Source organism: Medicago truncatula, chromosome 8 (genome assembly GCF_003473485.1).
Source record: "Medicago truncatula cultivar Jemalong A17 chromosome 8, MtrunA17r5.0-ANR, whole genome shotgun sequence".
NCBI lineage: Eukaryota > Viridiplantae > Streptophyta > Magnoliopsida > Fabales > Fabaceae > Medicago > Medicago truncatula.
The window spans coordinates 43,476,006-43,503,878 of NC_053049.1; the positions used below are offsets into that span (position 1 = coordinate 43,476,006).

The 27,873-nt window shown below is 32.9% G+C and overlaps 2 protein-coding genes across 3 annotated transcripts; both read left to right on the forward strand.

The window, feature by feature from the left end:
* Positions 1-896, forward strand: LOC11429120 (uncharacterized). The gene has a single exon (XM_024771911.2). The coding sequence runs from the start codon at positions 474-476 to the stop codon at positions 894-896; it is 423 nt and encodes a 140-aa protein (XP_024627679.1). The 5' UTR covers positions 1-473.
* Positions 897-4,402: 3,506 nt separating this feature from the next.
* LOC11438980 (protein CHROMATIN REMODELING 24) lies at positions 4,403-14,267 on the forward strand. Of its 2 annotated transcripts, XM_003630257.4 has the most exons (25): positions 4,405-4,830; positions 4,915-5,004; positions 5,120-5,215; positions 5,330-5,422; positions 5,599-5,691; positions 5,771-6,432; positions 6,522-6,652; positions 6,756-6,810; positions 7,091-7,219; positions 7,984-8,091; positions 8,208-8,263; positions 8,333-8,423; positions 9,427-9,564; positions 9,652-9,729; positions 9,857-10,063; positions 10,148-10,219; positions 10,599-10,679; positions 10,761-10,879; positions 11,900-12,011; positions 12,083-12,151; positions 12,251-12,345; positions 12,622-12,756; positions 13,325-13,393; positions 13,489-13,621; positions 13,891-14,267. In XM_003630257.4, exons 1-25 carry the CDS (start codon positions 4,608-4,610, stop codon positions 14,041-14,043), a joined length of 3,288 nt encoding a protein of 1,095 aa, XP_003630305.2. In that variant the 5' UTR covers positions 4,405-4,607; the 3' UTR covers positions 14,044-14,267. The 2 variants fall into 2 exon arrangements, with proteins under 2 accessions (XP_039684868.1, XP_003630305.2); XM_039828934.1 differs by lacking the exon at positions 12,622-12,756 and having other exon boundaries at positions 4,403-4,830.
* The last annotated feature ends 13,606 nt before the right edge of the window (positions 14,268-27,873 follow it).

Below are 27,873 nucleotides of genomic sequence, written 5' to 3' on the forward strand. Positions count from 1 at the left end.
AGAAGAAGCATGACATATTGGGCATTTTTTTTGTGAGGATGGCCCTTATAATCAACCATGTGGATTTTTATTTTTTGATTTGACAAAACCATAAATGGAAAACGCTTCTCTTTCTCTTTCTTTGTCTTTATAGGTGTATATCTGTCCTAAGATTAGCCCTTTTCAGGTTAACAAACTTTTGAACATGTCTACCACCACCATTTGAAGAAAAAAGAAATCCCATTTTCAGGCTTCATTATTGCAAAAACACCAGGAAAAAAAAAAATCAAAATTTTAGGAGAAACAAACAAAACAAAAATCCTCCCTCATTTGGAACCTTCTTCATCCTTTGCCAAACCAATATCATTAACCCCTCAAATTCAAATATACCTTTAAAATGGATGATGATAAAGACAAATTAATCTTGATTCAAGCTTCATTTATTTAATCTCTATTATTCAAAATTCCTACACCTTATGTTTTGATACAAACAAATGCCTGTGTCGGATCCTAGTTCTGGCCGCGCGTTCATATGGCTTGTAACATGTCTTTTATTCATCTCTTTATTAGCAGGAGGTGTGTGCCTTGGTGCATACATGCTCCTTCCTGAATCTGAAACTTCATCTTGGATACCTGTAGCCGGTGTCGTATTTGTTTGTCTACCATGGGCTTTTTGGTTTCTCACATGTTTATATAGAATTTTCTCAAGGTGTTTTGGATTGAGAGTTGGAGCAGGAATCGCTAACGGTGGAGGCGGAGGTGGAGGAAATTGGGGTGGTTCAACTACACCTAGGAATGGAGATGTTGAGGTTGCAACTCAATCACCAAAAGGTGTTGGTGCTGCTCAATTGAATAGGGTATCTTCTGTTGCCTCACATGAAAGTGAATTGCCATTGGCAAAATCAATGAGATCGTGACATGACATGATTTTCATTGAAATTTTGTTCCTTCTTGTTGATGCTCTCATTTTTTGGGGTGCCCTATGTGATACATAATAATCATCTAATTAATTGGTGATGGCTCTAACTCAAAATGCTTGAACTATTCTATAATCACATCATCAATGCATTTGCACCTCATGAATATATAGGCCTTGTTGAGGGATACATGAATGCTCTACGTATATTCAATGACATGATAGGCCTTGTTCTCTAAAACTTCTTTTCTATATAACTCTATTAGGAGATATTTCATACAGACTTGTATAAAGAAATGATAATTTGATGATTCAAGTCTCACTAGTTTTAGATTTTGTAGTTTTCTTCATCATTGTCGTCTTCCTGTTTTTTTGTTTTTTTAATATGTAGTTATTTATTTTTCTACCCATTTGTATAGGTTTATTTATTTTTTGCTTACTCCTTTTTTATTGGTTCTTTGAAAGAGTTTGTATTCTTCCCTTGTTTTTCACTCAATGATAGTTAATGTCGTTTATTGTGATATTAAGAATGTTTTATTGTGATGACTATGATGAGTATTGCCTCCATAGTAGGAATATTAATGGCATGCATATTGCAAACTAAAATTACTTTGTGCAATAGAGACTTTCATCCATATCCCTCATAGTTTGTAATTGTTCTTTTGTGATGTTAACAAAGTTCATAACCATCTTTTCCATTTGATGCTTGTAACGATTCATTAGAAATACATAAGATGTTTTTACCAAATGCAATTTGATCAAATATTGGCAAATAAATTTATTCTTTTCTCAATGCATTTCTCAATTTTAACATCGAGATTTTGTTCTCACGAAGCTTGTCATATTGCTTGCAAATATCTCCCACCAAATTAATATTAAAAATTAAATAGAAGAGACGATTAGAACGTGATGTTTTGCACTAGCAACTCATGTAAGTTATAATTGATGACAAAAAAAGGTAAATAAATGCATACACATATCAACTAAGATTAAAATTTGGGAACTTCTACACCCGCAAATTAAGGTGTACCGATACTCCTACTTCAAAAATCTTTAAATTAACTATTATTTTTATGAAATAAAGAGCTATTTGTTGATATTTATATTTTAGGAAATGTCATTTCATTAGAAAAAACATCATTTCATTGTTTATAAAAATCATACTCATTTTTTTTACATTTTATTGTAAAAATAATCAAAATTCTCGATTATGATTGCTAAAAATTCAGAAAAATTAAATTTTATTTCGTCGACGTTTTTGGTAAATGATATTTAATTATTATAATTATAGGTGATATAAAATATTTTTTCTTTTAAAAAAATAACACATTTAACTATTAATTTATTGATTTAATGTACCAATACACTCAAATTTTTTGATGTACCATAAAATTTGCCTTAAAATTTTAATCACAACGATTTTCTCTTGCTTTTTGCTAGATCCACGGTAACATCGTCCACGAAATTCTTGATATATTAAGCCCATGCTTAGAAAACAATTTATCAATTATCATTTTCAAGCATAAAGTTTGAAAAACCATACCATGAAAATGCTCAACAATTGTTCCCTTTTTGGAAACGATGCAAATTGAAAACCATTTGCTCTTTGTTTGATATGTCACAGCTTCGTCAAGAATAATAGCAAATAGTTGATCTACAAAGCCGATAATAATTACAACGGCGTTTACAACAATGATCTTTGGACATCTCAAATTCCAAATTCATCTATACTAATTCTAAGACCTCATTTCCTCTCTTTCTCTCTCTTCTTATCACACCGTCAATCTATCACATCACTATTTCTTATCTCTATCTCTCTTAGGTGTATACACTTATGAGGTGTCTAAGATGCGTTTTAAAATATTCTAGCACCAATATTGCTAGTTCCTCTACTTGGAGCTTCATCATCAAACCTAAAGACATCCTTAAGGATTGTTTTACTTGGCGAGCAAGCTATGACAACTCTTCTTCTTTCTAGTTTAGCCATTAGACCTCCTTTGGACTCCTATGTACCATTGTTGTTCCCTTTGTGCATATAAATGATCTTGCTATGAGAATCAACGAAGTTTGTGAGTTGTCTCCTCATACCTTTGCTCTCCTCCATACTCATTTGCGTCGGCTCATCATTGATGAAATCAACAACCTCAATCTTCATTGTAACCCCAACACTTAAGATACATTAATTTGGTTATAAAACACCAATTGTTACTATACTACCAAAATTGGTTTCCCTTGGCTTTTGAAGCAAAGAAGTGCAAATGCAAATTCTCTATTCTGATCTTGGATGTGGCGTCTCCATCTACCAAAAAATATTAAATTCCTTGTTCTTGTTGCACCATCGTAATCTGACTCCCAATGGTCGTTGTCCTTGGTGCAATATTCATGAAGAGTCATTCCTTCAATCAACTCCAACATCTTTGCTACTTGTATTTGGTGTTTTTTTGCATAACCACGCTTCTTAATCATCTTAAACTCTTCTTACTTCCTTAGTTCGTAGCTTGCAAAGGCATGGTGATAGATAGGTTAAATGGATTTCCTTCAATCAAGTTTGCACCATTCTTAATGTTGATGACAGTTGTCTTGACAACCCCAACAAAAGTGGGATCAGTGGTTTACTTCTTCACCCTTTTGGAAATTGCATCTCAGGCTTCTCAGGGCGCATATCAAGATCATATGATATTCTTCATGTCGAGCTTCACGTCATTCATCAAGTGCTTTTATTGGTCAAGCAGTTGAATTACCGTGATTTGTTTCACAAATTCTTCTCACTTTTTCGATATCCTCTCCATAGTCAAATTTCAAGGTTTCACAAGTATGATACTTCAATCCAAAACATCAAATATTTTTTTCATCATCAATGACATGTTTGCATCGCTTACACCCTATGAGAATGAAATAATTGTGATGACTTTGTTTTTAAGTTAGATATCCCCTCAAACATAGATCATATGGTCTATCCTTCCCCTCATGCTGGTATCTTTGACATCATTCTCCGTAAACTTTATTGAAACTTAATTTTATAGAGTGTAGTTTTCCTTCTCTTCATGTTGTCCTTTTTTCTTGTTTTGTTTCTTTAGCTTTGTAAAAAAAAGGCTTAATACATGCTTTGGACCAAAACCCATTTGGGGTTGGCCCAGTGGTTGGCTTGGGATCTTGGAGTTTGCTCCTCCAGAGGTCTCAGGTTCGATTCCCTCTGGTGCCAATTTCGGTGGGCTAAGTCCATACAGAGCTTGCTCTGGCTTTAAACGGGGCCCCCGCAAGTGGGCGGTGGGATTGATCCCCTCGGATTAGTCGATTCTTGGATCGGATACCAAGTTTTCAAAAAAAAAAATAAATTATGAGACCAAATTGAGATGGTTTAAAGTTAAGGGACCAAAATGAAATTCAAAAATAAGTTAAGGGACCAAAATATGTATTAAGCCTAAAAAAAATACTAAATTTAAAATAAAAAAAAAAGGATAGGATATTCCGTTGAAAGACTAAACTTGCCAATTTTTTTTACTTTCAACGGTGAAAATGAACCGTTGAATTTGATGTAACTCAACCCTAGAGAGAGAAGCAGAAGCGATAACATGCGCCGATTTGAGTCGTCATTTTGATTGCAAAATTCAAATTAGCGAACAAAGCGGGAATCTAAGCACTCGTAATAGTAATATATACGTTGAGAAATCCTCATTTCATTTCATTTTCAAACAAAACACAACGTTCTTCAATGGCGGCGAATAAGAGCGTCAAAAAACCCCAAAGCCTCAACGATAGTCACTATCGCTTTCTTCAAGATCTCTCTGCTCCTCCTAAACCCTCTTCCAAATCCATTGACGATGAACTCGATACTCCGATTCAACCTCGAAACCTCGTCTATCAAGACGTTGATGATGATGATGATGATACTATTCCTCAGTTTTCTGCTATCACTGACTTCGATTCTCCAATCGGTACTATTTCATTTCTTTTCTCTGATTTATATTTTAATCGCATTTCATCTCATTTCTGAGTTATACATGTTAATTGATTATTAGGTCAAAATTCTCTGGAAAATCTTCAACCAGATAAAGTAGAAGAAGCTCCTCTTCCTAAGGTTCCGCTGTTTTTCGAAGATTCTTCTCTTCGTAAGTGTTTTCTTCTCTAATTATTGTGTTTGTTTCATTCTAATTATTACAGTTGTTATTGTTTATATTTTTATTGCATTTCATTACCCAGTTACATATGTTTATCTATTATCAGGTAAAGAAAAATCTCCTGATAATTGCCAACAGCTTTGTTCAGAAGAATCTCCTCTTCCTCATGAGGTTCAACATGATTTGGATAATTGTTCTCTTAGTAAGTGTTTTCTTCAATTGAATTGATTGATTTCATTATCGTCGCATGGATTGTTTATTGATCTTGTTTGCATTTAATTTCAATCCTCAGTTACTTACGTTAATGGATTATTAGGTCAAAATTCTAATGAGAATCACCAACCAGTTATGGTTCAAAAAGCTCCTCTTCCTAACGAGGTTCCAAAGGATTTTGAGAATTACTCTTCTAGTAAGTGTTTTTTCTCTACTTCACTTTAATTTGTAACATGATGATTGCATTACTCTTTCATCAAAACTATGCATTCCATTTCATTTCAATCCTCAATAACATAATTTGATATATTATTAGGTCAAATATATAGATTTCATTTCAAACCTTGTTTACATAAGTTGATATATTGTTAGGTCAAAATTATTCGAAGATTCTCCAACCAGTTAAGGCAGAAGAAGCTCTTGTTCCAAAGGAGGTTCCACGGACTTTGGATGAGTGTTCTCTTAGTAAGTGTTTTCTTCTCTGCTTCACCTGACTTGATTGATTTCGCGATCATCACATTAATTGTTTTTGGAATATTTATAGAAGAGGAAAAGAAGACTAAGGTTAAGGTGCAAGGGCGGCGTCGTCTTTGCAAGGCTGCGGATAAAGAGGCAAGCAAAAGTGTGGCAGATGACGAGCCTACGTTTGATGGTGATCTTGTGGATTTTGATTCGCCTATTCCGGTGTGGAAAAATGTGATTGAGATTGAGGAGAGTAGGGGTAGGAATGATATTAGGGATATTTTGAATGAGCTTAGCTCCAAGTTTGATGAGCTATCAGTTGAGAAGACAAAGCCGAAGACGGTGACAAAGCCGAAGACAGTGACAAAGCCGAAGACAGTGACAAAGCCTGTTGAGCGAGGGAAAGAAATTTTTGAAGATGAGGGTTTGGAGTTTGGGAGTGCTGGATCTTCATTTTCACCAAAACAAGATCCCCATGACATCTCATCAAAGGATACTAAGAATGATAGCGGTGGTCTTGAGTATGAATCAGATGATTCAGTTCAGGTGTTGGATCACTTTGAGCCTGAGAATGATGGTTCTATAACATTGAATGACCCACGATCTACGTATAAGTTGCAGCCTAAGATTGCAAAAATGTTGTATCCACATCAGCGGGAAGGATTGAAGTGGCTCTGGTCATTGCATGTTCGGGGTAAAGGTGGAATCTTGGGAGATGATATGGGTTTGGGAAAAACAATGCAGGTAAGGAAATGAAATGAGAAGTAATATATTACAACTTGTAGTTTGCAATAGTTAGTTTGTGATTTACCAATGCTGGTTTTTTCTTGCAGATTTGTGGCTTTCTTGCTGGACTGTTTCATTCCCGTTTAATTAGAAGGGTATTGGTTGTGGCCCCCAAAACACTATTGCCACATTGGATCAAAGAATTATCAGTTGTTGGCCTATCTGAGAAGACGAAAGAGTGCGGCTGCCTGACTTTATTTATCAGAATAGTTTATTTAAAATGCTTATTTAAAACTTTTCTTCTTTAATAACAACAATTGCCAATGTATGCTGTTCTGCAGATATTTTGGAGCTTGTGCAAAACTCAGAGAGTATGAACTTCAGTACATACTTCAGGTACTTAATCTTTCTTGTTTTGCCCTTTTGGTTAAATGTATCTAGGAAGTAAGTACGTGGATAATAAATATCTCTCATTTTGTACGTGGACTTATAATCGAGCTTGAGAATGTGAAGGGATCCTATTTTGTGTGCGTCAATTTATTTCAGAAAATATATATTTAAAATTGGTTCTCTGGTTCATATTTAACTGATTGCTGAAAAATTGGGGTTAGGTGCTTGTATCTGATTTCTTCATTTCTATCAATATTAAACTACGTTTTTTCTTGTCTCACTTTAGGACAAAGGTGTTCTTCTCACCACATATGATATTGTCCGCAACAATACCAAGTCCTTAAAGGGGCATAGATATTTTGATGATGAGGATAATGAAGATGGCCCTACATGGGACTACATGATACTTGATGAGGTAAGAATGAATTTGTTTTATGTAAAACCTATCCGATTTAATGGCGGTTTGTCTACACACTTCATATTTTGCTCAGTAGTTTTTGTATCATGTAGCTCTCAGATCCTATAGGAAATAGATAACTTTGGAAAAATTGGAAGTGTGTACAGTTGGTTGAATACTTCTCGGAGAAAAAAGACTCATTTGGGAAAAATTTGATTAATTTTTTTCTTCCCTTTAAGAACTTCAAGATCTGTCAGTATTGTGAGACAAACCGAATCTTGCTTTTGAATGAAAAATTGGGTCTGAAAACTTATCTTGCGCATTTTCCTTTTTTTTTTTTTACAACTTCTATGCTTTATTTGGGAATTGGGAACAATTAATATTGTTGGCTTGATTTTCCTTTGGACCGAACTTTAAACCTTACACATTAGGAAAGGTGTTCATTGAATTTGCATGTAAAATTATTTATTATTTTATATTAGAAACCACACAAGAATTTAGAAGTATGCCAGTTAAAATGCAAGATGTGTTACCTATAATTTATGCTGTTCAAGGACAGTGTGAACTTTGACAATCACTGGCTTCGTAGAAACCCACCTTATAGGTTTGTAACTGCATGCATATTTGATGAGTGAGGATAGTTGTGGGACAACTCAAGATTATTTCATCATGTCAATCATATAAATGTGCTGAAATTTAAATTGCATAACATTGAACATAAATTCTTATGTTGAAACCTTAAGTCATGGTTTTTTATTTGGTTCAAAATGTTCTAACTTTAGGGGCATCTTATAAAGAACCCAAGCACTCAGAGAGCTAAAAGTTTGCTCGAGATACCCAGCGCTCATCGCATTATCATTAGCGGCACGCCACTGCAAAATAATCTCAAGGTATTTTGATGAAAACTGTCTTGTTTTATTTATAATCACCCATCTGTGCATCTTATATCGTGGGGCATATTGTTTTGAAATTCAGATTATGCAATTTTCTTTGATTCCTGTAACAGGAATTGTGGGCACTGTTCAATTTCTGCTGCCCTGACTTGCTTGGTGACAAAAAATGGTAATAGTAATTTTCATGCAATATTTATTTAGCTAAGGTTCTGGTGACTTAGAAATTATAATTTCTCAGGTTCAAAGATAAATATGAAACACCTATACTTAAAGGAAATGATAAAAATGCTTCGGCCAGAGAGAAATGTATTGGTTCGTCTGTAGCAAAGGTAATCATTTTTGTTTTGAAATCTAATATATGCTTGAACTATGGCTTTCGATGGCATAAGAGTACACTCAAGACTGGGTTGATGTTGAATCTTTTAGGAGTTTATTTTGATAACTCTTTTGAGGAAGGTATCTTTTGGAAAGCAACTGATGCTCTTACATTGGTTATAACTTACAAGAACAGTTTTTAGTTGATAATCAACTAACCCTTGACTATAAACCTTCACAGAAAACCTTTGAAATGTTTGAATTGAGTAAGAGATAAAATTGGTATGTAACATACAAAGAGACCGGTCATATTTATATACAAGAGAGTATCTCTCCAAAAAGGGATTCTGAAATGATGATACTATTCCAAGAAACGAGAATAATAACGAGAGAGAATGACTGATAAATTACAATAAACGAGTGCCTGTGTAGTATAGATAGTCGATGCGCACCTAATACTATCTCTTATGTGCTGGTTGCTCCATAACTACACTTATAATATTCGATACACAATTCTTCAAGTTGGTGTGAAAGTATCATCTTCCCTTATTTGAGTAATATTATTATGTGAGCTATCATTCTATTTCAAGTGAGTATAAACAAATACTTGACTGAACATTTTGAACACTATTAGAATTTTTTGGTTTTATAGAAAGAAAACTAGGATATGAAGACTTTGAATTATGATTATGGTTTGACATGATTGATAATCTCATAATACAAAAAAAAATGAACCACTAACCCTAATTTACACTAACAGATGACTCCGAATCTTGATTAAATAGGGAATCTAATCATAAAACTAATTTTAAAAAAATAATCTAGGATTAATTTAAGATATTATAAGAAACAAATCCTGTGAGACACTCTGATAATATCAAGATATTATATTTCCACATCTCCCAACAACTACGATGAATCCCATAATTTCTAGTGTTCTGTAATACTTTGACCGTCAATCAATTATTTAGAAATATAACTTTGACTTGAGCATTACAATTCCTCCTTTCTCAACAGGAGCTAAGGGATCATATTCAGCCTTACTTTTTGAGACGTTTAAAGAGTGAGGTTTTCAATCAAGATACAGAAAAAACAACTGCAAAACTTTCTCAGAAACGAGAAATCATTGTGTGGCTTAGATTGACCAATGTTCAGGTTAGATATGCAATTCTTTGTTGTTTTTGCATTTTATCTTTTGTGATAACACTTGTTATGTTGACTTTTTATTTCTATTTGGTGTAGCGGCATCTTTATGAAGCATTTTTGAAGAGTGAGATTGTTCTCTCAGCATTTGATGGTTCACCACTGGCTGCCCTTACGGTAATTTTTATTATGTTATTTGCATTCTATTTCTTTCTTTCTTGTCTGTGTTCTTGTAATATTCTCTTTCTTTCTGGATATGGCTCGCTTTTCTAAATTATATTTTGAAAATCTTTAAATGGGTCAGATTTTGAAGAAAATATGTGATCATCCGCTTCTGTTGACTAAGCGGGCTGCGGAGGATGTATTGGATGGGTTGGAATCAATGCTAAAGCCAGAGGAGGTTAATGTTGCGGAAAAATTAGCGATGCATATAGCAGATGTTGCAGAAACAGATAAGTTTGAAGACAAGCATGATGTATCATGCAAAATAGTTTTCATCATGTCATTATTGGTAAGTGCCGATGTCATGTGCATGCAATATATCGTCATAGTTTACATGTTTGCTTAAAATTATAGTCAGTGTCATCTGCTGTAGGATAATTTGATCCCTGAAGGGCATAGGGTGCTTATCTTTTCTCAGACTCGCAAGATGCTTAATTTAATTCAGGTCAGTTCCGTGTTAACCTCTTTCATTTATATTTTAAAATTACAATTATTTTGCCTGCACTTTGCATGCTGCTCCACTCATGTATGTTGGGGATTTGTTGTAGTTGGGTTTGGATGTGCATAGGTAGTGATTCCATAACGTTAACTGTGTTTTGTCTGCATGCGGTCAACCACTCAATCATTTGCTCAACTCTTGTATCTTGGTAAATTATTGTGGTTGGACTTGGATGTGCATATGTAGTGATTATTACATAAACTTTTAACAACTTTAGTTCATTTGCAAAATGCTACTGGATTTTTCCCTTGTTATTCCTTGCACCATTTTATTGCTGTGTTTCAGTATGAGAGAATCTTCTAAGGTTTCTGTTAATTTATTATAGGAATGCATAACATCTCAAGGTTATGACTTTTTACGAATTGATGGCACAACAAAATCATGTGACAGAATAAAAATTGTTGATGTAAGTATTTTGCATATTCAGTAACGGTTTTAAATCCTCCAATTGTCATTTTTCCTCGTCTAACTGTTAATTTGATTTCAGGATTTTCAAGATGGTGTTGGAGCTCCAATATTTCTGCTGACATCTCAAGTTGGTGGTTTAGGACTGACACTTACAAGAGCAGATCGTGTGATTGTTGTTGATCCTGCTTGGAACCCTAGGTACTTCTTGAAATATTCCTTTACTTTGGTTTTAAATTAGATATAGATTAGGAGCTATTTACGATTTTATTTAGTCAAGAACTCTTTGTTCTTTAACAACAAATGTTAGTATTACTTTTGGATGAAAATCAAACTTTAAACCTCCTCAGCACTAATCCTTTATGAAATGGGATTTGTTTTCTTGCATCCTGAGTAGTAATTGAAAAAATAAAATCATTCTGCCCCTCGAGAGTGAAAGTGGTTGGAATACCAAGTATGCCCAGCTTCCTCTTTTTATTTTATTTGGTTTCTTTCTGCCCATTTCTTTAGCGAAATTTCTTAATTGTTATCAGTGGCTTGTGTCTTAAAATTTTGCCATACATACAGCTTGGTAATATTTTGTATTTTATTATTCTTAGGGCAATTACACCAACCTCCCCCAAGTTCTTAAATAACACAAAACCCTCCTCTAGTTTTTAATAACACACTAACCTCCCTAATTGACAAATATCTCCCCTTCCAATTCACACCAGCCCTGAAATTTGGCTTTCTTATTCAATTTTGTCTGGTTTAGAGGTTTACAAACAATAGGATGGAGAGAGGGAAGAGCTCAGCTAGCGCTTTATATTGGAAGGAACAGATACAAATACAACCTTTTTTATTTCTTTATTTAATGGAAGTTTGACTGAGTTAAATTGAGGAGAGGTTTTTTATTTCTTTATTTAATGGAAGTTTGACTGAGTTAAATTGAGGAGAGGTTAATGTTTACTTAAAAACTAGAGGGGGGTGTTTGTGTTGCTTAATTAAATCTCAGGGGAGGTCTATGTAATTCGCCCTTATTCTTAATATTGATCTTCTTCGTCTATTTTCAGATTTGATTGAAATTGTACTGTGCATATTCTAGAAACTTTTTTTTACTGTTTATTGCTCATATCTATTGTGTGGCTGTCTTTTACTTTCTAAATTCCAATAACATCCCTTCCTCTAGATATTAATTCGGTTATGTAGCATATAAAGTACCATTATTTTCTGTTTTAACAGTACTGATAATCAAAGTGTTGACCGAGCATATCGTATTGGTCAAAAGAAAGATGTTATTGTGTATAGACTGATGACATCCGGAACTGTTGAAGAAAAGATCTACAGGAAGCAGGTAATTTTATCCGTTTCAAATATTTTGGACATCAATTGGCTTTTTTGACACGTAAATTTCTTGATGTTTAGGTATATAAAGGAGGATTATTCAAAACAGTTTCTGAACAGAAAGAACAAACTCGGTACTTTTCCCAGAAGGTAGAAGTTTGTTGAGAAGTACTATTTGTTGTTCAGATATACATTTGTCGTAATTGTAATTTGTTTGACCAATCTCTATCTGCCATTCTTTGCTTGCAGGATCTCAAGGAGCTTCTCAGCCTCCCAAAAGACGGATTTGACGTGTCTGTTACCCAACAACAATTGGATCAGACACATGATTCTCAACATATAGTGTAACGTCCAGAACTTTGAAATATCTTTTTTATCTTATACTTTATCTTTTAATTAAAACTTGGTACATGCTTTAGTGTTTCTTTCTTGACTATTGGTGATATGCATCAATTGTTGCTTTGCATTATTTTGGTTATTTAATAAAAAACTTTCACACTTTGCTCTTCATATCTATCTCACAACCGAAATTTGAAATTTTAGAAATACGGTTAATTAGCTCATTGTGCTCGATCTGCTAATTTTTATCTTAATGAAGAGTTTTTTTTTTGTTTTTTTAGGGATGCCTCTTTCCAGGCACATTTAGAGTTCCTGAAAAGTCAAGGCATAGCAGGAATTAGTCATCACAGTTTACTGTTTTCAAAGACAGAGCCAGTTCAGGAGGCTCCTGCATATGAAGTAGAAAATAACCACTGGTAATTTGTGGCAGTTATGTGATTTGTTAGTTGCCTTGTGTTGTTTTTGTTTTGCGCAAAATGTGTTGCTGGCATTTTCATATAGCATTTGACGTTACTAACTGAAAACGGAAATATGGCATTGTAAATTGAGAATCTGTACATATTATTTTCTCAAATATTCTTACAAAGAAAATCATCCCTAAATTTGAAATCTTATTATAATGGGACCTAAACTTAATCATAGAAAATAAGAGATATTTAGAGATCGATTGCCACCCCCATAATTACTCAAACGATTGCCTCAAGCCACTCCACTCCCCTCTACTACTTTCACTTTCTATTCATGACCCTGTTCTTGACGCCAGCACCTATGTCTCTAATCTCTTTCTGTTACATGTCAATGACTTGCATAGCAAACTCCACCACTCTTTCGCTCATTTTTTCCCCCACCTACCCCTTTTCCTCACCTCAGTTGGAGGCCCATGATGTGGCCCATCAGATTATTGTTTAAATGCTTGCAATTAATGTTTTTCTGTTAGCCAATTGTTTTATGAAACCTAAGGCTGCATTGATTCCATGTTTGCAGGAAACCTAATCCTAATGCTAGATATACTGGAACTTCATCATCATCTTCACATGAGCAAGTTGTTGATGGGTAACGAAGCCACCATTGCACAATATATTTTTTGAAGCTAAATAATGTTTTTGTTTTTGATTTGTATTTTTTTTTCCAATTTTGTTTTATACCAGAGCTGCGTTTGCTTTTAATCCCAAGGATGTTAATGTACGCAAAAAAGAATCTTCTCCGAGCAGTGTTGGTAAATTGACCGAGTTAGAAATCAAGGATAGAATTGATCGGCTCTCCCTAATGCTCTCAAATACGGTATGCTTTTTCTTCTGAATGTTGCTCTTTAGATATTATCATTCTTTGGTCAATGATAAAGCAGTTCCACTTTTAGAATATATTTTGGCAGACAAGGATTAAATCATGATAAAAGCAGGAATTGGTTGGTTATCATCCAAAAATACTTGTTACAAGAACCAACTACTAAAAATATAATAGTTCAGTCTGTTTCATTCCTACCGTATAGGTTTGTACTGTAATCAAAATGCAATAAACTGATTTTAGCATCTCCATTTAAACCTGTGTAGGTGATGATTTCTAAATTACCCGACAATGGAGAGAAACTAAAGAAACGGATTGCTGAGCTGAATCGAGCACTTACTAAACTGAAGATGGAACAAACAAACATAGTTGATTTGGATGATATTGCTGGTGAATTTGAAAGGGTGTTGAACGTATAGCTTATTTCTTTAATTTTAGGAAATAAGGTTAATAGAATTATTTCCTCGGTTGTGGTAGAATATGATTTTGTCAACTAGGGTGTTGAAAATTTTGTGAATTCAAACTATGGCATTGTCCATCCTGAAAATGGTTGTCATGAAACTATTTTCAACTCACTTATTGAATCTTTTGCTACCCAGGACTGAAAAACAAAGAATTGAATAGGAAACTGCAATTACACTAAGCACTGCGAGTACATCCATATTTAAACATAGAGCCGGTTTGAATATTCAATCTTGAGATTAATTTCCATGCATGGTAAACAGTTTTACACATGTAACTAATCAAATCATATACTATAGTCACTTATAGGTTAATTTCTAAAATATTTTCTTAAATTTGTGCATGACTTGATATAATTGAATGTTTGTGAAAAAAAAAAGTAATATTTGCATTCAAAAGACGATACTTAAGAGATATTTGTACAACCATTTTCTGACAATTTTTGGACAATTTTCTCTCTCATACTCACATGACATACTTATCCTCTCTCTTCCTTTTTCTCTCTCTATTGTTTTTGACCAATAAGAAGGGAGAAAAGTAAGGTTGTCATCATTTGAATGTACAAATATTATTACTTAAAAATAAAAAACTCTATTTTCAGGCAATATGTATCGTCCAGTTTTCGTTAAAAAAAATGAATTGTCCTGTTTGTCCAGCTAAACAGCAGGCACCATATAGTCCAATGTGTAAATCTTTATCTTTTGCAGACAAGGTAGTTAAATTCTATTTGTCAAAAAAAAAAAGGTAGTTAAATTCTAGTTAACTATTCCTGATCCATTTATGAAAAAATTGTCCACGATAAGCACATTAACACAGACATACTAAAACACATTAACAAAGTCAAGAAGAGCAAAAGAGAACAACATAACAAGTAAGTTGAATCTGCCCAAGTTTAAGGAAATTGGATAAATTATGGATGATGATGATGATGATGGGGAGCAGGTTTAAGAGAAAGAAAGAAGAAGAATTTTGTAAAATTTTGTTTCTTGGATTGGAGGTGAAGCTTGCTATATATAGACTTTTTACATTTTTCGGTTCCAACCTAAATATGTCCAGTGAATTAACAGGAAACAAACAACATTCGTCATATTATTTCAACATAGCAAAGACGTAGGTTCACACATGGACTTCTAGGTTCTATGAACTAAAAATTTCAGTACTAACTAATACCCAAACTACATATCTTAGTTGATCGTTGCAGTGTTTGCAGGTAGATTATTTGATAGAATGATTTTAAACATGCATACAAATTATTATGATATTTGTAATATTTATACCAATATATAAAGAAGTTACACTTTCGTTCAAACTAATTTTTATCATTTTAAACTATTTAACAAATTCTTTCTATCCAATTTAACTTCTTCATTTAAATTATTAATTAAAAAATTAATTAAATATTATGAAAATAGAAACAATATTTATTTTTTGAAAGAAGAAACAATGTTTATTCAACACTATAAATGCCTTATTTTGATCTTATCTAAAAAAATATTATGTGTTAACATAACATATTTTTCTCACAATATTATCATTTGTACTTCTATTACCATCCATATGACTTCATCTCATTCGGACTGTGCCTGAGCCTGAGTTTGAGTAGCTGCAGACATTGTCAAATTGGTGTCATCATGTCAAGGAAAAAAATGATCGCTTTTGTCCCTTTCGAAGCATTGCAATGCATTTCATTTCAACGTGGGCCATCATACCCTTTTCTCACTCACCTGTGACCCTGTCCAATCTTTTTTCCTAGACAGCTACTTCATTATTTGGGGTGAAGACGCTCTTCCAATTTAGTACTCTCTCCGTTCCTAAATAAATGATCTAGACTCTGACACACATACCAATGCATATGTTTTATTTTTGATATCTTCAATTCTCTACTAAAAAATTTTATAAAAATTTAATATTTTAAAAATACTCATCGAGACGAATCCAACAACATCTTATATGATATTATTTATCTTTGTGAATTAATAGAAAAGTATGATCAAAGTATATCAAATCAATAATGCATATTGTCAACTAGGTCATTTATTAAGGGACGGTGGAAGTACGTTAGAAAGAAACGGAACCCATTAAGACAAGGCTTTTTAGTCACATTTTAACGTTGTTTCCAATTTCGAGGGAATAAATCTAAATCAGTAATCTATAGTCGGTTTAGTTTAATTAAGGGGTATTTTAGTCTCTAAAAGTTTTAATATTTATTTTCTAAATATAACGGTACATTTTGATCAAAAATAGATAAATAAAATATGACTGTAGGGATTTAAATGCAAAATACAAATTTAGCAAAAGAAGCGGGAAGGTATGGATTAAGAAAGAAGTCACATGTATGAGACTAAGTTTGAGGGAGAAATCTCAAATAGCTAATAACAACAATTCTCAACTAGCAGCATTAATATGAGACTAAGTTTGAAAATCCCATTTCTGTTTTGAGAGTGAAATCTCTAACTCACTATCGCAGCTTCCTCCAAAATTTATCACATGGTATTATTACTATGCTCCTCTTTCCTTACTCTCATATCATAGCATTAATCGTTTCTTGAACAATAACTTTTAGAGGATGAAATGAAGACGAAGGTGAAGGTGCAATGGCACCGTCGATACTGCTTGTCAAGAGATACTAAGAAGAATGAATATGAATCAAATGATTCGGATCTGATGTTGGATCACTTTAAAACTGAGAATGATGATTCTATCACAAAGTCCACGTATAAGTTGGAGGGAAAAATTGCAAAAATGTTGTATCCACATCAGAGGGAAGGATTGAAGTGGCTCTGGTCATTACATTGTCAGGGTAAAGGTGGAATCCTCGCAGATGACATGGGATTGGGAAAAACAATGCAGGTACGTAAGGAGATTATTATATGAAATTTAATGACAAATTAAATTTAAGGGTTTATAACTTAGAGTAGATATTAAAGGATTTATCCCCGTGAGCTTAGCTCAGTTGGTAGGGATATTGCATATTATATGCAGAGGTTGGAGTTCGAACCCCAGACACCCCACTTCTCCACATTAAAAAATGTGTGAGTTCTAGCCACTAAGCTAGTTGACAAAAAAAAAAAAAAAGGATTTTTAGTATAAGAGATACATGAAAAATTGTGTAGATCTTTTTTTTACCAGGGCTAAATAGTTGTGTATATTATTGTGGTAAACTGAAGTTTGGTTGAACATCCATATCTCATAGACAAATCTTGTTCAAAATTTAATTTAATTTTTAAATAAATTAATATAAAATTTGACATATCATCGAATAATTGAATCATGACTACATATTCAACCAAACTTTGAAGATGGCATCATTCTGTTCACCATTAGTTATCTATGATGACTGAAATATAATCACACACATTTAAAAAAAATGATTAACTTATACCAAAAATACAGGAGACTTAAATAAATACAGTGTTAATTTTCCATAAAAAGTGACAATAATATAAGATATCAAAATATATGAGTAAAACATTTATATATCCCAAACATACCATTTATTATGATAGGTAATGTAACACCTCGTTATCCCAAACTTAATAATAATAATAAATAATCAGAGTTAAACACGAACGGGCATGTCACACTACTTTTCAAAATTTCTTAAATAGAATAAAATACTATTTAATTAAAATAACTTCATAAAATATCAAAACATAGCAGCGGAATAGTTTTCAAATCTTTAACATCGCAAACATCCAACAACATTTTATGGCACGAAAGGCCTCAACATAAAGTCAACAACATTGTTCAAATAACAATAAAAAGGCTCCACAGCATAATTCCAAAATTGATACATAAGGAATGAAAAATGAATATAACTAATTTCCATCCCGTACGTATCAAAGCCCTAGACAGTTGAGCCACCACACCTACTACTCGGAATCACCTGCACGTTACCCACGGTCGAGGCAACATTCAAAGAGAAGGGGTGAGATTCACAATCAACAATAATAGACATAAAATTCATCAATTGAATCTAACACCCTATTATAATCAACATTTCAATATTTAAATATATTTCGTGTTCACATCAAATTCATCATAATCAACTTCAACCAATTACGTAGAAAGTATCATTCAATCACCGACAATGACTCATGCAATGACATGACAACACCACTAAGACTCCTCGACAAATGCAACTGGACACATGCATGTGGTACCATATTCAGGGCCGAAGCCCTCACCGCTGTTTGAATGGTTAAAACATTCATCAGGACCCAGGTCCTCACCGCTTTGAACAACAAGGTGTTCCAGGACATAAGTCCTCCCGCTTTAAACGACAAGGCGTTCCAGGGCAAAAGCCCTCACGCTTTTATATGCTTATGCAATGGACTCCACTTGTGTATATCTACATACAACTCAACAATGCATATATATATGTATATGACTTACAACTCCACAATTCAACAACATGTATGATTTTAATTAAATATAACATACATCCCAGTCAACAACAAATCATCATAATCAACCAATAATCTCATAAAAATGCATAATTAATTATAACCATGCTCAGACATCAAGATCGTTTAACACAATGCAATTAAATAACAAACAGCTTCAGGAACTGAGCAACTCGCCTCGCAAGTACTTCTACTCGCTATGGCGAACTCAAGAAATGAGTTAAATACTCTCAAACACCTTAATTGAACTCATAGCACTTCTAGTTTGGAGGTTTGGAATTATTCCATAAGTTTTGGATTAACTTAGAAATGGTTATGCTGAATTTTCCTACGATTTCACTAAGACCTCTTTGGAGTATTTTTATCATATCTCAAAAACTAAAAATCATTTTCAAGTCAAACCAACGCCATTGGAAAGCTAACAAAATTATCTACAACTTTCATGTTTACACCAAGACCCAGTTCAAAACGGAAAGGGGTGAAAATAGTGAAATAAGAAGGATCTGATTCACAGAAATCGTGTCACGATTTTAGAAAATCGTGCCACGTTTTTGTGCCCAGAACCATTGAATTTTCGGCCAACAAAATCGTGCCACGCTTGCCAAATCGTGACACGTTTTAACAGCATCAGGTCCAGAAATCTGCTTCTCAAAAAGTGCGATTTTCACCATTTCGCGCGTAAAATTCCAACCGTTAATCGGATTTTGGTGCCGTTTTCGCCTACACGCTCCTGACACTTGGCTCTATCTTAATCTACAACAATTTCAAGTCTCAACCATCCCAAGGATTATTTTTCCCAAAACTCACATAGTCTCTTATTTGCATGAACGTTTAGACTCCGAATTTTCAAGCATAAACTCCAATTTTCATGAAACCACCAAGAACATCATATATTTATAACAAGCTCTATAATTAAGATTACCTATGACAACAATCATCAATAACAACATATCATAACAACAACAATTCAGCACTTATTCTAATAATCATACACGATCCCTCAAATTCCATTAATGATCCTAATCTCCCTAAATTGATTAACAGCAGTGATATGAAATACTAAAATCGATTCTAATCATGAATTAAGCATACTTTATATGGTTCTATACCTTGTCAATTCAAATTCAAGAATTCAACCTATTTTCCAATTTCCTTCAAAATCAAGAATAATTATTATGAAAGATCAATTTTCAGAAATTCTATACTATTATTATTGAGAGATAGTCTCACCCTTACCTTAATTCAGAAGAAAACCGCACAGCAATTCAGTTTCCTTGGTTCCTCTTACTCTTCTCTCCCTTGTTCTTGGTTTCTCCCCAAAACTGATGTTTTCACGTAAAACTGGTTTTCTAACTTCTCCCTTTTTCTTAACTTCTATTATTAACTCCCCTTAATTACGCTTAACTTCCCTTAATTCTATTAATTCCTAATTAACTCCCCAACCTCCAAAATAATAATAATTCTCACATTATTTTAATAAATATCATAATAAATCATATAATAAAATATAAGGTTTTTCTACTTGCACCCTAGTTAATCATGGTTGCACCCCAAAATGACAAGATTACCCTTTCATAAAATTTGATTTTCAAAAAGCCTATTCCTTCTTTTTTGGTTACACCCCAAAACCCTTCTTCCAAAACCATAATTCTCCAATCGATCGATTGTGTTCTGCGAAGATTTTCAAAACCATACTTTCTCACGTCCATTCATGATTTCAAAGAAAATTCGAAGCAAATCAGGTTAGCAAGTGTTGTTCTTCAATTGACTGTGTTTTCTTGTTATGGGTTCTCAGTTCTGATTTTGTGTTTTCCTTGTTCTGAGATTCACAGTTCTGCGATTTTGTAAAATCAGTTTAAGTAGGTTCATGTAAACTCAGTTTAAGTAGGTTCATGTAAACTCAGTTTAAGTAGGTTCATGTTAACTCAATTTAAGTAGGCTCATGTAAACTCAGTTTAAGTAGGTTCATGTAAACTTAGTTTACATAAACTTAGTTTACATGAACCTACTTAAACTGAATTAGTTAACCTTGCCAATGTAAATTAAAACCGTAATCGTACAGTGCATCATTGCAGTTGAAGGAAAAAAATTGAAACTAGCAAATAGAAGAAGAAATTCACTTACTTATATCCAATTGAGTATGGATGAAAAATATTTTGATTCACTCTTTAATTTTCATGGAGATTGATATTGAACATCAAATTGTTTGATCGATCGCTTTGTGGGGTGAAAGAGGGTGAAACTCACTGACAATGAATAAAATTAGGGTTTTAAGAAAATTTATATAAAAGGGCAATTTTAGTATTATAAAAAAATTTTAAGAAAATTTGGGTGTAACCAGAAAAACATGGAATGTAAATAGAAAAACTCTAAAATATAACACACCAAAAATCAACACCAATCAACATAATTCATATTAAAATCATACAAAAGACTCTAAAATAAATTAAAAATAATTAATAACAACTAAAGCGTTACCTAAAGCTTAAATACAATTTTAGTCCCTTTAATTTACTAAGTCCATAATTACCACCAATGCTGGTTTTTTCTTGCAGATTTGTTGCTTTCTAGCTGGACTGTTTGATTCACATTTAATTAGAAGGGTGTTGATTGTGGTCCCAAAAACACTATTGCCGCATTGGATCAAAGAGTTATCACTTGTTGGTCTATCTGATATCACTAAACAGTGGGGCTACCTGATTTTATTCATCACATTGTTTATTTAAAATGCTAAATTGAAGTGTTTTTATCTTTAAGGTTTCTAGTTTTTCTTTTTTAACCAAATCCTTAACCAATTTCCAATTTCCAATTTACCAAAGATCTCTCATTTCTTTTCTATTAAATGTAGGGATTAAGTTGAATTTATGATTTCCAACTGGGTTTCTATTTGTCTCAAAATTAACTTTTAGTCCTTATATTTCGATCCTTATTTTACAACTTGTGAGATTTATTTGACCCCTTTCATTTTTTTGATGTTGCATCATCATTAATGACGTGTTAGTGATATGGCACAACTTACTTGGATACAAATGAATTCAAATTTAGGTCACTTTTTGGAACAAAGGTGTGAAAATTTATGTCAATAGAGGTGCTAAGTTGGCCTAAATTTAAATAAAATGCTGATGTGGATTCATTTTTATCCAAGTCAGCTGTGTCAACCCACTTCCACGTCATTAATGCAACATCATAAAAAATGGAGGGGATAAAAGAAAAGAAATCTTACTAGTCGCGAAATGGGGACCCAAAACTTGATTTTAGAAATGAGGGAACAAAAAGTTAATTTTGACTAAAAGTGTATTTAATCCAATTTAGAAATATTAGAGAAAATTTTGATAGAGAAGAAGACAAATACAACACAAAAAAGTAAAATGTTACCACTTCCAGATAGCACATAACTGTAACATAACCATCTTAAACTACATTTTCTTTTGCCTCCCTTTAGGACAAAGGTATTCTCCTCACCACTTATGATATTGTCCACAAAAATACCAAGTCCTTAGGTGGGACTACATGGGACTACACAATGTTTGATGAGGTAAGAATTGGGTTATTTTATGTAAAACCTATCTGATCTAATGTTGGTTTGTCTACATACACTATCTTCCCCTTTTAGAAAATAGATAATATAGAAAAGTTGGAAGTGTGTGCAGTTGGTTGAATAATGCTTGGAGGAAAAAATTGATGTGGTAAAAACTCGTAAATGCCATAGAAGTCAATTCATGTCAAAGACACAGAACTTGAACTTTGACATGGACCACATTTGTCCTTCTCTGACATGTTTGTGTTAGTAATATAGGCAGTTACAGTTGCACTTAGTGGCGTAAGTCTTGATTGTTGTTGGTAGGTTGTAACTGCTTTGTAACCGCTTTAGGAAGTCATAATTATAAATATATGCTGAAAGGGAAAAGGGAGGGGACTAGGTGTTTTGTATGTTGGTTTGGTTTTGGAGAGATTAGGCTCTATAATTCCTAGGAAATGCTTGTTCTAGCAAAAAAAGTTCCTTCCCGATACATAGCAAACTGATTTCATTGGCATTCTACCCATGTTTTCTGGCCAAAACATACTGCAAATTTTTTCCTCTTTCGTTAAGTTTCGACGCATGTAGTTTTGCAAAGGTTCATGAGTCAATTCCTTCGCTGGATATAGCACTCCTCATAATTCCTTGAGTAGTTTTTGTAAAAGTTACTGTTGTGTGTTCAGTCTGTAACTTCCTGTCATTTGCATAATTGCTCTGTTGGAACATAACAGCAGGCCTTCAATCATAATTCTACAATATTCATATCCATTCCATTCCTTGTCTATTACTTACTGTATGGAAGTTATCACTCATTGGATACTGCTTTCCATTAAATATACAATACCAATTATCTAAAATATTCCCTTTAATAGACAGAACCAGCACCAGTTCTAACAGTTTTTTGCTGCTTATTTGACGAGTGAAGACAGTTGTGGGACAATTCAAAATTATTTCATCATGTTCATATATATGTGGTGCAATTTAAATTGCATGACAATGAATAGAAATGCTAATGTTAAATATATTATAAAAGGTAACAGTTTTTTTCTTTTCCGGTAAAAATGTTATTAACATTAGGGGCACCTTATCAAGAACCCAAGCACTCAGAGAACTAAATGTTTTGATGAGATACCCAGCATTATTCGCATTATCATTAGTGGCACGCCACTGCAAAATAAACTCAAGGTATTTTGATAAAAACTGTCTTGTTTTGTAATCACTAGTATATGTATTTTAGCCTGGTGTATATGCTTTGTTTTGAAATTTAGATTATGCAATCTTGTTTAATTGCTTTCAATCTTATAACTTCCTGCAGGAATTGTGGGCATTGTATTATATCTGCTGCCCTGAGTTGCTTGGTCCCAAAGAATGGTAATAGTCATTTTCATGCAATATTTATTTAGCTAAGGTTCTCATGACTTAGAAATTATAATTTCTCAGGTTCAAACTTAAATATGAAAAACCTATAAATGGTGGAAGTTATAAAAATGCTACGGACAGACAGAAGCGTATTTCTTCATCTACATCAAAGGTAATCATTTATGTTTTGAAATCTAATTTATATTACTTGGACTATGACTTTGGATGGCATAAGAGTAGACTCAAGGTTGGGAGGGTTTAAATTGTGTAGGAGTTTATTTGAATTGCTCGTTTGAGGAACATATCACCTAAAGATGAACCATGAACATTGTTTACACTAACAAATGACTCCAAATCTTGATTAAATAGGTAATCAAATCATAAAACTAATTTAAAAAACAATGTAAGAATAATCTAAGATATAGTAAGATAATAAATTAATCCTCTGCGACACTCTGATAAGAACTTACGATGAATCTCATAATTTTTGAGTAATTTTTAAGGGTGCGATTGTTCTCTCAGCATTTACTGCCATTTGGGTACTTCCTGTTATGTTATTTTCACTATTATCTTTCTTTCATGGCCGTTCTTTTTCTTTATATTCATATGTAATCTTGTCTGGCTATGGTTCACTTTTCTAAATTGTATTTTGAAAATATTTCAATGAGTCAGATTTTGAAGAAAATATGTGATCATCCACTTCTTCTGACAAAGCGTGCAGCTGAGGATGTGTTGAACGGGATGGACTCAATGCTCAAGCCAAACGAGGTTAATGTTGCAGAGATATTGGTGAAGCATATAACGGATGTTGTTAAAACATATACGTTTAAAGATGAGAACGATGTACCATGCAAAATATCTTTTATCATGTCATTATTGGTAAGCGCTGATGTCATGTAGGTGCAATATATGCTGTTAGTTACTTGTTGCATAACATTATAGTCAGTGTTATTTTCTGTAGGGTAATTTGATCGCTGAAGGGCATAGGGTACTTATCTTTTCTCAGACTCGGATGATGCTTAATTTTATTCAGGTCAGTTCAGAAATAACTTCTATTTGTATTTTACAATATATATTTTTTTAAACTGTCGACCACCCAATCATTTGCTCAACTATTTCTGGTCTGTTGGTGAATTATTGTAGTTGGACTAGGATGTGCATAGGTAGCGATTCTATAAAATTTTAATAATTTGAGGTCATTTTATTATTGTGTATTTCTATATTTCTGTTAATTGATTGTAGGAATGCATAACTTCCAAAGGTTACGACTTTTTACGAATGGATGGCACAACAATATTCAAGTATGTTGCATATTCAATAATTTTTGTAAATCCTCCAAGTGTTACTTTTCCTTGTCTAACTGCTAATTTGATTTCAGGATTTCCAAGATGTTGCTGGACCTCCAATATTTCTCTTGACATCTAAGGTTGGTGGTATAGGATTGACACTTACAAGAGCAGATCGTGTTATTGTAGTTGATCCTGATTGGAACCCAAGGTACATCTTAAAGTATTCCTTTTCCTCGACATTAAAATAATATTGGTAAAAGTAATTCTAAATTAGAAAATATTAAACACTTAGTTGTTTATTTAGTCAATAACTTCTTTTTAACAACAAATGTTAATATTATGCTAAGGGTGAGAATCAATTATTGGACCTCATTATACCCCACTCCCCCACCTGAACTATCAAGCCAACTTTTTTCTCCTTTCTTTGGTGAAGAATTGTTTGTAAAGCAACCTGAGAAAATCTTCACACAAGGGAAAAAAAACTCAATAAAAATTTATTACTCAACCTGAATGATATAAGAACAAAATTGCAAACCCCATCAAGATACACAATTATCCAAGCTCCCAATGCACCAAAATAGACTAGAGTTGTTGTGGTGAAGAAAACTCAGTATGACTCCATATTTATATTAACTCTCTACTTTTGTTTCTTCCAACTATTCTCATGAATCATAACAAATCACATCTACAGAATGAACTCTCTTCAACTTTTCTGTCTTCTCCTATAGACTTCGCAAACTCTCCACAGTAATGGCACTAAACATTACTCATATATTTTGGTTGAAATCTTCTACCATGTTGATCACCATAATTCTTTCCTTGCCCACCTTTAGTTACTAGTGCATTATAAACCATATCCATCATCTCTCTCTCTCTCTCGTGAATCAAATGACAAACCAAACCCTGTAAATCACGTGAAGTTTGCACACATGAAGTTTGCCAAAAGATCCGCGCAAATATTTGCTTCTCTATAACTGTGACAAATGCAAACCTCTCGCTCAAGCTGCATGAGTGTATGAACTTTGTGCAAAAGAGTTCTCGCAGCCATGGAAGAAGCCCCAAACCGTGAATTTCCTCAACAATAATGGATGAACCCACAGTAATCTCTACTTCTTGTATTTGGATTCTAGGATAGTTTAGTTTTCCAATTGACAGCATGAACTTTCCTACTATTCTCCTGCTATTGCTGAATAATTCTTCCCTGCAACTTCTGAATTTCCTTCGGAGAGCCTTTAATAATATTTGAGGACATCATCGGGTAAATGCGAATTGTTCAATAACTGATTTAAAAGACTGTTTTGATAGAAATTTTTTTGAAGATTTTAAAAGACTTTGTTGGATTGTATTGATTTTGTGGGATTTTAAAAGACTTTTTTGGAAAGACTTTTTTACAATCAAGATTCTTTGAAAGATTTTAATGGATTCATGATATAGATTTTAGAGGATTTTAATGGATTTTTAAGATTTTAAAAGGGTCAATAAATTTAAAGATACAGTACAGACCAAAAAATCTCAAAAACAAAAGTACAGCTATAAATCAACCGAAAAAAAACATTGAATCAATGAGTGTAATATTTCTTCAAAAAAAAGACTATTAGATAATATACTACTAGCAGGTTGATTGATCTTGAAAATTTTGGACCCTTGGTAAGAGGAATTCTTCCTTCCAGAGATAAATGGGAAGCCTTTAAGGATGCAGCTTGTATTTAACTTTATCGAAGGAGCTCTACCTGTTAATGGGACGCAATGGTATTTTTTCCCAAGGAGCAAGTTTTTTGAAAACGAGGCTAGCACCAAAATATTCCTGGTTTGTTTTGTTAACATTTTATAGAAAAAAGATATTCTCGTCTCTAACGTGATGCTCTGAATCTGAATGTAACATCCTAGACAATTTTTAAGATTGTCGACTGACCCCACAAACAAACATAAGTTAAGCAGGGTTGAAAGAGAAAAGGGAAATTAAATTGATGTTTTTACTATGTGAAACAAATATTAAACATTACTCATTAGTACATTCATGTTTACTATAGAGATTAGAGGCAGTTTGGATGGATATTCTCAACAAGCTTCTTAATGAATTATGTAAAATTAATAATAAATAAGTCTTTTTTTTGCAAAATAAAAGAATAAATAAGTCTTATTAACTTTTAGTTTTATATATTAAATTAGAACTAACCCTCTAAAGTATGATTGAATATTTGTAGTTGACTAATAAAATCAGACATTTCAAATAATAAATAATGTTTAGTATATTTTATTTTCCTTTAATTTTTCATGTTGGCACCATTCTCACAATGTGAAAGAAACTAAAAAAAGATTGCCATAAAATTTAAAACTCTATATTTGCGAGTAACATATTTTGTCCCATTTCAAACGTTGTATTGTAGGCATTGGACAGTCAAAGTGACAGATAGATGCATGGGCAATCTTTTACCTTCAATTATTCAAAGCTATAGTTTGAGACAGTGACTTCCCTTGGCTTGCCTCACCTTCACTTAACTTTTTTAATGCCTTTTGAGTTTCATTTTCCTAAACAAAACGCGTTACAGTATTTTCCAATCCTGAAAAATCTGCAATATCATACTTTATTATCTTCTGCTTGGTATGTTTATATTTTAAGTGTAAACAAAGACACCAAGCTCTTGCAACCTCTGAAAAAGTTTGGCTTACCTAATGTGATATTATAGATATGGGTGCGTTTGATTTTCAAAAAGATGGATACTGAACAGAACAATACAAGACAAACTTTTTATACTTTACTGTGTTTGATAAACAAGCAGTTGTGTACTATACTTTGTTTGATATGTTAATGTACTGGACAAAATAATCAAAATTGACTATAATACCTTTTATGATATGAAATGTTTGATTTGCACTATATAAAGCTTATAAAACAAAATTTTTGAACATTTTCAACTATTTTATTTATTATTAACACACTTGAAAATTATTTAAGCAATATAAATTTATTAATATACCAAGAAAAACTACTTCGTATATTCATAAAATTTGAAATAATTAAAACCAAAACATAAAAAATGCATAAAATTAATATCTAAAATATAGGCTAAATAAACATGTTAACCACGTTCCAAGTCTAATGTTGATAAGATTCAAAATAAGTCTTAACTAAAACATAAATTATAAATGTGACTTGTCTAACATGACTTCATATATCATCGTCAAATTCAAACACCTTGTCACATTCTCATAATC

Coding starts and splice junctions, on each gene's coding strand:
- LOC11429120 (XM_024771911.2), top strand. CDS start 474: ATGCCTGTGTCGGATCCTAGTTCTGGCCGCGCGTTCATATGGCTTGTA.
- LOC11438980 (XM_003630257.4), top strand. CDS start 4,608: ATGGCGGCGAATAAGAGCGTCAAAAAACCCCAAAGCCTCAACGATAGT. Junction 4,831..4,914: donor TGACTTCGATTCTCCAATCG/GTACTATTTCAT, acceptor ATTGATTATTAG/GTCAAAATTCTCTGGAAAAT. Junction 10,880..11,899: donor GATCCTGCTTGGAACCCTAG/GTACTTCTTGAA, acceptor CTGTTTTAACAG/TACTGATAATCAAAGTGTTG.